The sequence below is a fragment of the Cydia pomonella genome, chromosome 3 (genome assembly GCF_033807575.1).
Source record: "Cydia pomonella isolate Wapato2018A chromosome 3, ilCydPomo1, whole genome shotgun sequence".
Classification (NCBI taxonomy): domain Eukaryota; kingdom Metazoa; phylum Arthropoda; class Insecta; order Lepidoptera; family Tortricidae; genus Cydia; species Cydia pomonella.
Window position 1 is genome coordinate 3,383,691 of NC_084705.1, and position 14,714 is coordinate 3,398,404.

At 37.0% G+C, this 14,714-nt stretch overlaps 2 protein-coding genes across 4 annotated transcripts in view; one reads left to right on the forward strand and one right to left on the reverse strand.

The window, feature by feature from the left end:
- LOC133515814 (uncharacterized) overlaps positions 1-2,352 on the reverse strand; it is a 30,001-nt gene extending 27,649 nt beyond the window's left edge. The window contains exon 1 of the mRNA XM_061848408.1: positions 2,085-2,352. Within this exon, the coding sequence (XP_061704392.1) occupies positions 2,085-2,214 (130 nt within the window). The 5' untranslated portion in view covers positions 2,215-2,352. The remainder of the gene's footprint in view (positions 1-2,084) is intronic.
- A 5,136-nt stretch (positions 2,353-7,488) lies between these two features.
- Positions 7,489-14,121, forward strand: LOC133515815 (muscle M-line assembly protein unc-89-like). Of its 3 annotated transcripts, XM_061848410.1 has the most exons (3): positions 7,520-8,993; positions 9,874-9,977; positions 10,533-14,121. In XM_061848410.1, the coding sequence occupies exon 3, from the start codon at positions 12,352-12,354 to the stop codon at positions 13,426-13,428; it is 1,077 nt and encodes a 358-aa protein (XP_061704394.1). In that variant the 5' UTR covers positions 7,520-8,993; positions 9,874-9,977; positions 10,533-12,351; the 3' UTR covers positions 13,429-14,121. The 3 variants fall into 3 exon arrangements, 2 of the variants coding, with proteins under 2 accessions (XP_061704394.1, XP_061704393.1); XR_009799073.1 differs by lacking the exons at positions 9,874-9,977; positions 10,533-14,121 and adding an exon at positions 9,472-9,846 and having other exon boundaries at positions 7,489-8,993; XM_061848409.1 differs by lacking the exon at positions 9,874-9,977.
- The last annotated feature ends 593 nt before the right edge of the window (positions 14,122-14,714 follow it).

Consider the following 14,714-nt stretch of genomic DNA (forward strand, 5'->3'; position numbering starts at 1 on the left):
ATCAAAATGAATGTACAACAAATCCATTTAAAACATAATTTGAATTGCTTATCGCAAAAAAAGCGTACTTGGAAAGTTAAATGCTCTAGAGCAGAAACGTATCACTTTCTGCACACTTTATAGAACAACAACGGCTGACTTTCAGGGCCCGAGAAATGAAAAGCAATAAATCACAGTATAACGTTGTCATCATGTGCCACAATATCCAGGGCCGGATTTAGGGGAGAGTAACCGGCGTTACAGCTCCGGGGCCTCCACAAAAGAGGGGCCCCCACAATAGAGACTTCGGAAAATTTACCATTTTATTTGGAAAATAATTTGGGGCCAGGGGGCCTCCACTCCTTTATTGCCCGAGGCCTCCAGACCTCTAAATTGACAATATCAGTGTGATGGAGTGGCCACCAACCTAATTGTAGCCTAATCTTGTCGCGATACTAGTGCAGAGGGGTTTATTCTCAAATGTGGTCTTGATTTATAGAATTATTTATTCATGGAAAAATTTAAAAAAAAAACCCGGCCAAGTGCGAGTGGGACTCGCGCACGAAGGGTTCTGTACCATTATCTATAAAAACGGCAAAAAAATCGCTTGTTGTGTGGGAGGCCCCTTAAATATTTATTTTATTCTATTTTTTTAGTATTTGTTGTGTTGGTGTATAGCGGCAACAGAAATACATCATCTGTGAAAACCACAGCCCGTTCTGTTCTCCTCAAGACAGAATCTGGTCAAGTATTTTCCTCGCGTTGGTGTGGTGAACATTTTTGTGATTCACTCGGGAGCAAAGTTTGTTTAACTCTTGTGCCCCGAAACCGGGCAACGCGCAAAATGTCACTTTTCGAACCAATAATTCAATATTTGAATCTTTCGCTTGCTCGGATCGGAAGCCTGTTGTTGTTAAACCACTCGTCTCATGCTTGTATAATGTGCAATATTGATACCTGAGCAAGCGAAAGATTCCAAAATTTAATCACAAGTGTCGCGAGTGTTTCCAAAATGGAATCTTGAGTGTTGCCAGGGTTTCAAAGCACGAAGGTTAAACAAAAGTTTGCCACCGAGTGGAACACAATTTTATTCACCACACCAACGCAAAATACCAAACCAAATCAATTCAAAATTAATGTTATTAAATCTTTATCATTCAAAATCATAATTTGAAAGTCAGTACCAGCCAAAATAAGGAAACAATTCAAAATTAGCATTTGATTACTTTGCCACGCATGTGGATAAGATGCAATTGTCTCATCAGTTTTTGAATAAAGAAGAGGGCATTTGCCAGTTGGTGTGGTGAAAATAACGATTTGTACCTTCTTGGTAAAGGTTAACAGTAAATAATAATATTATTAAAAAAAACAGCCTTCAACCAGTCAGTTGTTACCATAATAACTTCTTACTTCTGGTAGAACTATACTTGCAATGTGCGAATGTGCGCTGTTTCTCAATGTCATTGTTATGATGAATTAAAGTTCGCGGACTTCTAATTTGAGTAATAACTGTAATAAGGGTTACATTGTGTTATGTCGTCATTGCGATACAGTTACTTTTAATTTCACATGTACCACATAATATTTATTTATTTTATTCTCTAATAAAACGAGACTGATTTCAGTAAACTTTGTATGACATTTTTGTCTTTAAAAAAGCGCTGGTGGCCTAGCGGTAAGAGCGCATGACTTGCAATCCAGAGGTCGCGGATTAAAATCCCGGCTCGTACCAATGAGTTTTTCGGAACTTATGTACGAAATATCATTTCAAATTTACCAGTCGCTTTGCGGTGAAGGAAAAAGGAAAAACCCAATAAGGCCTAGTTTACTCTCTGGGTTGAAAGGTCAGATGGCAGTCGCTTTCGTAAAAACTAATGCCTACGCCAATTTTCGGGTTTTATTAGTTGCCAAGCGAACCCCATGCTCCCATGAGCCGTGACGAAATGCCCGGACAACGCGAGGAAGAAGAAGAAGAAGACATTTTAGTCTCTAAATGCGGTCAAAAATACACCTTTTAAATCTGTTGGGTTTTACCAGCCTACGGTGTATATATCTAGAAACGGTGCAGATGTTAAAGTATAGTGTAATAATACAATTATTTTTACCTGAATTACAAACTACTGATGGCACTAAACAGATTACAAGACCCGCATATACGCTGTCCCAACTAAATTTCTTTCGTCTACTGATAACACCGCACACACTGTCACAGTTTACAAATTCCGTACACTCCATCTCTTTATCCAACGTTACACAATAATAAAATCTACATGCTTTAAAAAAAGCACGAGTTTTTTATTCGAAATTGGCGCGGCAAAAGCGCGGGAAAAAGGCGCGCGTGGCGCGTGCGCGGTTTACGTACAATGAACCGTATTTTTTTCTGTAGGCACAGACCTCCCGCCATACAGCCAGTGAATCTGATTATGGAGGTATAAACTGGGTATAATGAGATACGACAAATCTTGACCCTGTGCGAGATTATCTTGCGAAAAATGTGTAAGTTCTTGTTGTGTTGTTTGTTATGTTGGCCAATGCGTAGTGTAATGTAAATGCAAAAGAGGTTATTATAATTAATTCATGTCTTATTTACTGATATTGGTTATTGTGTTTAGAAATGGTTATCGCATTTTTTGTACATATTTTTGTGATAGTGACAGGTGATATGTGTCATAACTGAGCGCATGTAAAGCAGAGGTACAATCAGCTTTATTAATAGCGGATAAAAAAATGCGCTAAAAGTATCTACCCTGGAATAATTTTAGGGATATATCTATACAATTCCTGTTCACAAAATAAATATCTGTCAGTTCTGTCACAGTAGAGACATAATCAGTAGGGTGACACTCGACCTTTCGGCTCAGAATTGATGATTAGGGTTGGCACAACTTGACGTCCATTTGCGGGATAAGATAATTACTAGAATTTTGACAACCCTAAATAGCCGAAAGGGATAGTGCCATACATTAGATAGGGACAACATGATTCGTCCCTGAATTTTTTTTATACTACGTCGGTGGCAAACAAGCATACGGGCCGCCTGATGGTAATTAAGCAATCTCCGTAGCCTATGTACGCCTGCAACTCCAGAGGAGTTACATGCGCGTTGCCGACCCTAAATCCGCCCCCCCCCCCTTGTTGAGCTCTGGCAACCTTACCTGCTTGTCCCTGGCAATAGTTGTACTATTAATGCAAGTATCTTTTTATTATTATTTTTTTTGCTTTTGTTTTTGTACTGTGCCACTAACATAGTTATTAAGATACTCTGTAACGAACCATATATGGATCAACTTGGTCTGAAATAAATGATTTTATTTATTTATTTACCTTACCTTGAATCGCTGTCAAACTTCGATTTTTTAGGAAGTGTCATTTCTGTAGGGTAGTATGTACAATTATTTATTCTGTGACATAATCTTCTTTTGGTAAGTTACTTGAATGGTAAATATGTACTTTTGACGCGTAGTCTGATTCGCTACCTTTGATATTGGCTGTACACATTTAGTTTCCTTATCGGCCATAAAATTGATTTAAATAACAGATCTCAATTTACAGGCGGTAGGAATGTGATTAATTTTATTTTTGCCGCGAGTAGGGTTATGTTTTAAGTCTAGTAAATTCTTTCAAGTGTAGTCTACAAAAATACAAACATTATTTTTATAAATGTAAGTACTTAATAAACGAGTACAACAACAGCCTGGGTAGCCAACATACCAACCGTTAAGCGCAGTCATTTCTTTCTATCACAATTTTTTTATATTGTAAACTGATCGGCGATTGGCTCTAGTCACACCTGATGGAAAGCGAAGACAGGGCCTAAGATGGAGCTCACCGGTTCAGTAGTAGCCTATTCACTCTTGCTTTAAAGAGGTAGTCAAATTTTTTAGGGAATGTACTTTTAACGCACGGTTTTGTTGTATACAAATTTAGCAAAGTATTATCGCATTGCGCATCTGAATATACTATGTGTTCTTAGTGAGATATATCCAAGGAAACATCTGTATCTATACATGTCTGTTCTATGGTTGTTTCTGTGTTATCTCCGAAATATAAATAAAATAAAATAAAATAATACAGATGGCGGGACCGCATTCCATTCTCCCACTCTTCCATATTAGTGTAAGTGCAGTACTATAAAACCCTTGAAAAGTGTAGGAACACTATAGGGTTGCATAGTTGAACAAATAAATTGTAACATCTTACAAATTAAGAAAGCAAACAACACTACGATTCCCACAAATTTAGTTAACTCCCTCTAATTATCTCTTAAACAATTATGTACCTACTATAATGTACAATGCACAATGGTTGTGCATTGTATCATAATTATAACTACATTAATACTTTATACTCATTCAACATTTTTATGCTACCTACTATAAATTCAACACACCTCAGGTTCACAGAGGTGGGCCAAAATAACCGGAATATGGTTGCCGCAAGACGGGCGAGGGTCAGAGGGCCTAACGCGAAAACCGAAATTCGCAAAGTGCGGGAATCTTTCTCTTTTACTCTCACTAAGAAATAATTAGAGTGACAGAGAAAAATGCCCGCAATTGACGAACTTCGATTATCGCGGTTATAGCCCTGGTAGGCCCAGACGGAGATGGCGGGACGACCTGGACGCATATCTCAACGACTGGCCGGAGATTGCTCAAAACCGAGACGAGTGGAAATCGAGGGGAGAGGCCTTTGCCCGCAGTGGGACACCGGCTTATAATATAAATTCAAACGTTTTCGAAAACGTAAACGTTAAAAACGAGTTTACGTATAGTTTCGAAACCGTTACGTATCTAGGGAATCAGATGACTGATGTTATGTGCTTACGTGATCAAAATCACATTTCACGGTGGCAGAATAACTAAATATACGGTCCCCACCAACCGGACGGAGACGGAGCTCTTCTTGTCAAGTTAAGTGAAGTCAATATATTCTTTATTCAAATAGGCCTAGCAACAAGCACTTTTAAATCGTCAAATTGGACAAATATCATCTTAATCTAAATATCAGAGCAATTTATTGATGCAGTTATTATTGTTCTCAAAAAAACCTTGAATTATTATAGATATGGTAAACTTAATAATAAAAATTTGCTAGACTTGCTAGAAACTTGCTAGATTCTAGTTAAAGTTTGAATCTCGTATCTATAGCTAGCTACCTATACAGTGTGTATTTTTGATGCAGGTTTGAGTGCTATAAAGCGATTCTGAAAGATTTTTTAACTGTTGTCTTGACTACCAGAGCATAATTAATTTTTGAACATGTTTTCAGCGGCAATGTATTTCATACATCACATCACATGGTCACTTGTGACAGTCGCACCATTAAATGCGACGTTTTGAGTAGTTTACATGAAAAAATAAAAGTTATCCATTTTTAATAAAATCTATGAAAGTGTGTTCATTAAAGCCTGAACTAGCTACCCTTTGATTATACGGTCGTATTCAAAATACACGCTGTATAGTTACATATAGCAGATAAGTATGAGACTTATCTCCTCTCCAATGCAAAATTAGCAAAAAAAATAAAAAAAGTAAATATGCTACTTGGTACCATGTACGCTGGTACTTTGTTCTGGTCGCAATTGAAACGGCGGGGCCTAAGTGTGTAATACTTATCAAAACTTTGAGGCGGCATTTGTGGGATAGGCGTTGTGACCCCCGTTCTGTCTCTTATCTGGTCCAGAAATCTCGCTTGCGCTACGTCGCAGCGACGTCGCTAAGTAGTTAGAGGACAGCTGGAAGGGCATAGGATACGTATGTAGTTTGGTTTTATTTTGTTACTTAAGTCAGTTTTTAATTTATTTTAAACTATGTGTTGTTTATATTTTAAAATAAAATCTCACCAAACACATTTTCACGTAAAAATATTGCCAAGACGAAATCATAAGGCTCGCATTGTCAAAAAGTTATCAGATCTCACGTAGAGCCAAGCTTCTAACTCTACAAGCCCTAACTTCACAAACTCTACACCTTAGGCAAAATATAACCTATTGGGACCGTGCGAAGTGCGTGGTGGGGGTAAGTAAAGCGATCCCGGCACATAAGTTGGTAAAAATTTGAACTAACTGCGGATAGCGTCTTTAACATTTCGTACAATTATATGGCTCGAAATGAAACTTTGATTTACGATTACTCCTGAAATATTCATTTAAATTGTATGGTGTAAGGGACCATTGTAATCTGTATGAAATGCTTAATATAACTAATGTATTTATTTTGATAATTGTTAATAATGTATCCATGTAAATAGCTTTGCAAATGCCACATATTACGTGATCTTTTTCTAGAAGTTAAGAATGGATATAGTAAGTTATCCTTAAAAGATAGACATTTCACATTGCGGACTTTTTTGTAGACCTATGAATGAGAAACAATCCCATCATACATTGTGTTGTTATAGCTCAAACGGATTAGGCAGCGTTTTCGATTAAAGCTCCTAGCCAGCGTGATTTTTTCCGACAACATCGTTATATTTCAAACAATTTACACAAAACCTTAACAAGTTATATACTTAAGCCTTCCTCAAGAATCACTCTATTGATAGATGAAAGTCGTATGAAAATTCGTTCAGTAGTTTTTAGTTTTGGAGTAGTTTTATAAGATGTAGTGAATTGACGTTTTCCCCTAGAATTGCGGACACTAGGTTGCGTGACAGTCGTGCACGCTCCCAATAACGAAAAAAAATTGTGAATACATTTTTTACCTTACGCCCATGTGACGGTCCCAAATCTGCGGAAATCTCCTAGTTGTTGGGTTGGGGGATAAAAGTTTCAAGTTTTAGATACTAGCTTACATACCAAATGTCAGCTTTCTAGGACTTCAGGAGTACCCTAAGAGTTTTGATGATCATCAATGAGTGAGTGAGTGAGTGAGTCAGTTAGTGATGAAATTGGTTATTTATGGATATCAATAAAATCTAAAGTACATATAAGAGCTCTGTAATTGAATCTTTCTATGTTTAATAAGTCCACTATTGACATCATGTCCCGAGAATCTTGTTTATCTGGTATAATCCAAACCCAAGTTATGAGGGTTAAAAAAAAACGACGATGCGCTTCGAGAAAAGGTCGCTTCGCTTGGCTCGTCTTCGCAGATAATGTAATATATGTGCACTGGTCGTACGACTATCATTTTTTGAAGTGAATAGCGTGTTGAGGTCATGTGGGGTAACTGGGGTGGGGTAACATTAGACACGAAATATTCCCCAATTATAATGAACATGGCCGACAGCAGTGTACTTTTTACTATCTTTGAATCATGATTTACCAGTATTAGGGACAATTTTTGAACTAGCTTGATTAGATCATGGTCAAGAATGATTTCCTATAAGTAGGTACCCCATCTCTCCCCAGTTAGTCCACTTTACGGTAAAAATTGGCAAGAAGTAACATGATCTAGGTATGAAAGTAGGTACTTGAACATTATTTTCCGTGGGTTGCTATCTGATCTGAGTCCTTTTCTTTCGCTTTCTGCCTTCCACCTGTTCCCAGTTACACACCTTACCTTAGATATTGCTTCAAACTTCAGAGCCGACTTCCATATTCTGACATTTTTCTGTTCACTTCACATGAAATCCAGTAAATCAAGCATTTTCTCCTCCTGATGACTGGGCAGCAAAATTTGCTTGTTTAAAATAACTCTGTCAAGTTGTCATAATATAATACTTACTAGATGTACAACGCTAATCGTCAGGAAGATGAATTGTGAAACATTAAGTAAATGTTAGAAAAGACAAGTGTTGTAGAGAGTTATTCAAAAATAGAGAAATAGCACAAACATGTGACACGTTTCCAAGTGTTGTAGGTAATCAAATATAACCACATCAAATAATCATAATTCTGCTGTAAAATTGTTATGGCGAGCGTATTTTTTATTGATAAAACACGTGTTTTTGCACCGAATGAGTCGTAATTTTTATGTTGCCTGAAGATGGGTTGGGGACCTTGAACATTTTTAATGGACCTTCATACCTATCCCAAAACCTACATATGTATGACATACATTGTATGTAGGTTATGGAGTGTGGAATTAAAGGGAGTGAAATCTCTTATGGTAGAACTGTTGCAAAAGTGTCCAGCTGTCAGCTATAAATAATAGTTCCAAATGTCTCCAGAGTAGCGCTAGAGTAGCTAAGAAGTTCAGAACCCAGAAAGAAGGCGTTATTGTCGCAGTGAAGTGCGCTGTCTATGATTTGAATTTTCTTTCAAGTATTCTAGATCCACAAAACAGGCCCTTAAACTATCATGTTATTAAATAACATATATTTTATGTACATAATAGGTATTCCTTCAATACTTGCTTTATCTTTTGTTTTATATCTTTTACGACAAAACAGAATTCCTAATTATTGTTTGTTATGAGATAGGTGTCTCAACTATACGAGTATAACAATTAGATATTGAATAGGATGCATGTTCCGATTTCTGACGTGTTTTGGTTAACATAAGGAATTACCGCTCACATATTTTTTGTATACCTAGTATGATTTCTGACTTAGCTGGTAAGAGACCATCGTCAGTCGCTTGCCCTTATCCCATTCATTTGGGGTCGGCGCAGCATGTCTGATTCACTCGCGTTCGTTTCATATCATGTCTCACACAATCCATCACCTTTTGGTAACAGACCATGTTTCGTTTAAATAAAGATTCCCTCATTTTCCAAGCGCTACTTTTGCCTTACAACATATTACTTATTGAAATCTAGACATTCAATAATTCCATTATAATTCCGCAAGTAATCAAACTGAAACCAACGCTAACAGTACCTCTGCCAATTATTCACACAAAACGCCTAATCCGAAACGAACGTCCGTAAACTAACAATTAATCTCCAGCATTGAAACCAAACATCGAGCCAAATATCGCAGTGAAATTAATCAGAAAGGCCAAGTGTTTTTACGCAGACCTTCGTTAATAAATGCCTTTAAAAGCCATTACTTAGAGATAATTTATTGTCCCGAATTTAATGGGAAGTTACGGGAATTGGATCAGGAGCAGGATTTGAGAGAGGACACAGGTATTGTACTTGGTTTTAATACGTTACCTTTTACGCGTTTTCATAATGGTCTATCCTAAATAGGTAGCTTCTGAAACAGTAAAGGTACACGTTCATTTTTAAACATTTTTACTATTTCAATTACCTAATTGGACACGTATTCTCCGATCACACGGTAATCGCTTATCATCGGGAGATCCGTCTGCTCGTTTGCCTCCTGTATCATAAGAAATACATAAAATCATTCCAGCACCTAAAATCATGGTATGGTTATGTAAACCGTATCGAAACAGATTTTTTAAACGTTTTTGATGTTTGTGTTATATATAAGTAATATAATTTTGGCACCAAGTGAAACTTAAATTTATCTTAGGCACTTTCGAAGAAATGTGTGTATCTTTAAAATTGTCTAAGAAAATATTGGTATTTGTAAATCAGTGCAAATTTTGCGCTACCAAATATTGTATTATATTGTATTACCAATACGTCTTTTTTCCAGAAATGCGTATTGAAATAGTCTTGAAACTCCTTCTGATATTGACGCTGGCATGTGCACAAAACCCGGATTGCATACAACGTCCAAGATGTGTACCAGCCGTACCCGCTGCACCCGTGTACCCGGTTATGCCGGTTGTACCGGTGTACTACTATGTATACTACCCTTATATTTATGGATAAATGAAGCTTACGAATCTTAACATCCGACGTGTGTAGAAAATCAGGATGGCATAAAATATAATGCCATATTTTTATCTCCGGTTATGCGTTTGGAGTCCGGTGCCCGTATCTGCACTAGTTTGTATGTAATACTCCTTCTTAACTTGTTCAGTACTATATACATAAGTACTTTGTAATAATATATCTAATATTTACAGTCATCGTTTTATTTTGTACATGGCAGAGTTGACCTTTAGCGGTTGAATTCGAGTAAATGTTATTAAACTTATTAAGTAGCTCAGTGTTTATAAATTTGCGGTTGCTTTTGTTTTTCTCGATTTGTTTCAGGTAAGTTTGTTTTGTCAGTCTGGTTTGTGGGTTAAATATTTGTTTTAAATATTTATTTTATCAAAGTTGTTGCTACTTACGCGGGTAGGGTTAAACCAAGCGAACTCTGGAGCGATTTTGATTTTAAATTGTGACGTTTAAAATAACACTTGTATTGATGACTCCGCACTTATAAATGTAATTTTTGTAAGTAGGCGTGTATGAGTATACCTATAAGGAAGCACCTACTTATAAAAACATAAATATGAGCAGTTCAATATTAATTTAATATTTATCAGTAAAGAGAAAACTAAACAAGCGGAAACCATAATAATAGACGATTATTTCACAAATTTATGGCTTTAAATTAAATATATAATTACTTGAATATTGGTCAATAATTATAATGAAACAAGGAATAGAATTGCTAGTAAAGATTACAAATAAGATGCTATGAAACTATGGAGACAAAAGGTTCGGACCTTTCAACAAATTGTATCCAAGAGACGTAATTTTTGACTATGAGTTAGGTTTTAATTGGGAAGATTATTTTTAATAAAATGTTTGTTTTTCTAGGAATGTGTAAAATGGTCTTATTAGTAGTTCTTACTCATGCTGTGACAATCAAAGCACAAGCGCAAGAAACGAACGTAACAAAAGAAGAAACAGAAAGTGCGAAAAATAATTCAGAAAAAACATCTAATCCGGCAATGGAAAACACCACAGCGGCTGCAGATAATGCAGGGTCTTCAGAAATAGCGGGTGATGAAGAAAACTGCATTGAGTGTGCGCCCTTCATACCCGTGTATCCATTCTACACTTTTTATAATTATTACACACTGTATTACCCGTATTTATTCGGGTAATACCAAGATGACCTTCGATATTTAAACTGTAGCATTTTTGTATAAATACATTACATTTTCTAGTATTACTTATTACCCCGTGCTACCCCCATACAATATCCCAATGCACGTTGTGCAGTGGTCCTCGCGTGAGTCGGGTTTTCAATATACCTACTTAAGGGTGCGGCCAGTGATGCGGCAAATCGCAGAGTACCGAGCCGCTAATTTCATATCTACATTAAAAAAAAACTTTTTTTTAAATTCGATATAAGCGGCTTGGAACTCGGCCAGTCTATGTCTGCACCATAATTGTAAATATGTCGATAAAAAATATATATAGGTAAAACAGATACTAAGTTTGTTTTTCTTGTATGTCAGAGAAGTTAAGTAGAAAACTTGTATTAGGCGGGATTCTAAGTAGATATTAGTTAGTTTAGGCACGTTTAGGTTATATCGGTAGTATAGGAAACTACCGCTGTCTGATAAATAACTCCAGGCGCTACTTTTTGATATTTTTAACAAATTAAACTCATAAATCTGTGAAAGGATAAGGATCAAAGCCAAACGGCGTTCTAATAGTTTTGATCATATGACGAAAGATGGCAGTAAATTTATTGTGGCTAAAAAGTTTTCTTTGACAATCCACCTCTATTCGCCTTAAACGTGTTTTTTTTAAGTTATGTTTTGTGATATAATGCTAGTTTTAAGGTTCACTAATTGCCTGAAAAAAAGTGATCTTTTCATCTCATTGTTCAATTAACGTTTAAATAGTAGTAGTAGTCAACTAGGAACCCTTATAGTTTTACTATGTCCGTCTGTCTGTCCGCTGTCTTGCTCCGTGATTGTTAGTGCTAGTAAGATGAAGTTTGACATGGATATATAAATAACGCATGACAACAGAACGGTAAAATAAAAACAGCAAAAATATTTTTTTAAGGGTACTTCCCATGCAAAATATTTTATTTCATTTTTTAAAAGCTTTATGAAATCTATAGCGAACATGATCGGACCAGCGTTTTTGGGTTATTGCAAAATGTCTTCTCTTCTTAGTCAAAGATTTGTCAATATTAAATTTAACTCTGATATAAGCAGAGAGAGAGAGAGAGAGAGAGAGAGAGAGAGAGAGAGAGAGAGAGAGAGAGAGAGAGAGAGCTATTAGAGCTGTGGATGACCCCTCTGTTCATAGTACTTATAATAAAATTTTGTATAGATAAGGAGGAACCTATTTAAAAAGCATAATTATGAGCAGTTCAATATTATTTTTTATATTTATGAATAAACAGAAATCAAAACAAGCTGAAACCATGATAATAGTCTATAAAATAATATCGTACCTATAGTTTTAAATTACATTTATAATTACTTGAATATTGGATACTTAAATAAAGCGTCATGGAGAATAGGATTGCAATTTATACAAATACGATGATAAGAAATTATGGAGGAAAAAGGTTCGGGGAAACAAATTGTATCTAAGAGACTTAATTTTGGACTGAGACTTGGATTTTATTTGGTTAGGTTATTTTTAATAAATATAATTTATTCCAGAAATGCGTAAAGTTGTCTTACTAGTCATTCTTACTCATGCCGCGACAACCAAAGCGCAAGAAACGATCGTGACAAAAGAAGAAGCAACTACAGAAAGTCTGAAAGATAATACTTCAAAACAAGCATCCAGATCAGCATCAAAACTATTTCAAATACTACAAATACTAAATCAACTAGAAAAAGTTTTAGAAACAATTGGCAAACGTTTGGCAATGGAACTAGACACCACGACTGCAGGAAGTACAGGCTCTCCAAAAATGGAAGTGACAAAAGAAGAAACAACCAAAGAAAGTCCGAAAGAAATGGAAGTGACAAAAGAAGAAACAACCAAAGAAAGTCCGAAAGAAAATACTTCAAAGAAACCATCTGATCCAACATCGGAACTACTTCAACTACTTCTAAATCAACTAGAAAAAGCTTTAGAAACACCATCTAATCCGACAATGGAACTAGACACCACGACTGCAGGAAGTATAGGCTCTCCAAAAATGAAAGCAACAAAAGAAGAAATAACCAATGAAAGTCCGAAAGAAAACAGTCCAAAGAAACCATCTGATCCAACATCGAAACTAATTCAATTACTACTAAATCAACTAGAAAAATCCTTAGAAACACCATCTAATCCGGCAATGGAACTAGACACCACGACTGCAGGAAGTACAGGCTCTCCAAAAATGGAAGTGACAAAAGAAGAAACAACCAAAGAAAGTCCGAAAGAAAATACTTCAAAGGAACCATCTGATCCAACATCGAAACTACTTCAACTACTAATAAATCAACTAGAAAAAGCTTTAGAAACACCATCTAATCCGGCAATAGAAATAGAAATCACGACAGCAGGAAGTGCACGCTTTTCAAAAATGGAAGTGACAAAAGAAGAAACAACCAAAGAAAGTCCGAAAGAAAATACTTCAAAGAAACCATCTGATTCAACATCGAAACTAATTCAATTACTACTAATTCAACTAGAAAAATCCTTAGAAACACCATCTAATCCGGCAATGGAACTAGACACCACGACTGTAGGAAGTACAGGCTCTCCAAAAATGGAAGTGATAAATAAAGAAACTGAAATATAGGAGCCTTGAAATAAAACAAGTAGTCACGGAGTAACGGTATATTCGGAATGACACATCGCATGACAGCAGATTATTTCTACCCGCTTATATAAACATCTAAAATATAGATATACCTACACTACACCTCCACCCTTATTACAAACACTAGAACTAACATTTTAGGACGAATTAGTAAAGTTACAACTGTTCCAAAGCTGCCCATTATACAAAACTATAAGCTTAGTTGGGCGTACCTAAAGGATACATTTTTTTATTGTGTTGAATAACACTTATTCCATAACTAACAACTAATAATACTTATGGCTAATACATGTTATTATTGACTAATACATTTATATTAATTACGTATTACACCTTATAATGCGGCGGATTATCCACACGACATTGACGTACCGGACGGGGTCGGAGCGGTAAGGCGGTTGGCGGGTTCGAGTCTGGTATGACTTTTCCCGCAATAAAATCGGACTCTTTATCTTCGAGCCCTAGTGGCTTTGCACTTTCTAGATTAGGGCTTAAGATACTCGCCTCCGGTGCACTATCAGCCATCAAAGACCTTGCGACCTCCGGACTGGAGTCCCTCACAGGCTGAACCTTTCCTTCCAAAGATGGGCGACTCCCCTGCCGTGGTGGGCTGTCAGGGCCAACCAACGAGCTCCTAGTCCTGCGTCTAAGCTGATCACTATGCCTATGTGCTGACCTACCCTGCTCGTCTAAAACCTGATAATCCCTAGTGCCTAGCTTTTGCGTGACCTCACCTGGGATCCACTTCGTTCCCCCTTGATACTGACGCACCCAGACATGTTCTCCGAGCTCATACATTCGCTCGGATGTGCCGCCGCAGTTCCGCTCTTGTCGCTTTTGCGCCGCGCGGACTTTGGACTCACAGTCGGGCCTTAACGCGTCTAGCTTAGTGCGCACCTGTTTCCCTAACATGAGCGCTGCGGGACTCACCCCTGTCGAGCAGTGCTCGGTATTCCTATAGTATAGCAAAAACTTATTTAAGGCTAAATTAATGTTAATATTTTGACGTACCGCTTTACGAATAACCCTCTTAATCGTGCGTACCCCATTTTCGGCGGCACCATTAGATGAGGGGTGGTACGGAGCGGCAAAAATATGCTCTACACCCTCGTTACTTAAGTAAGTAGCCAGTTCTACGCTAGTGTACGGTGGTCCGTTATCAGAAACTATCTGCTTCGGTATACCCCACCGAGCAAATGTTTCACTCAGCTTCGCGATCGCATGTTGCGCTGCCGTACTGGGTACTTCAAAGACCTCTAACCATT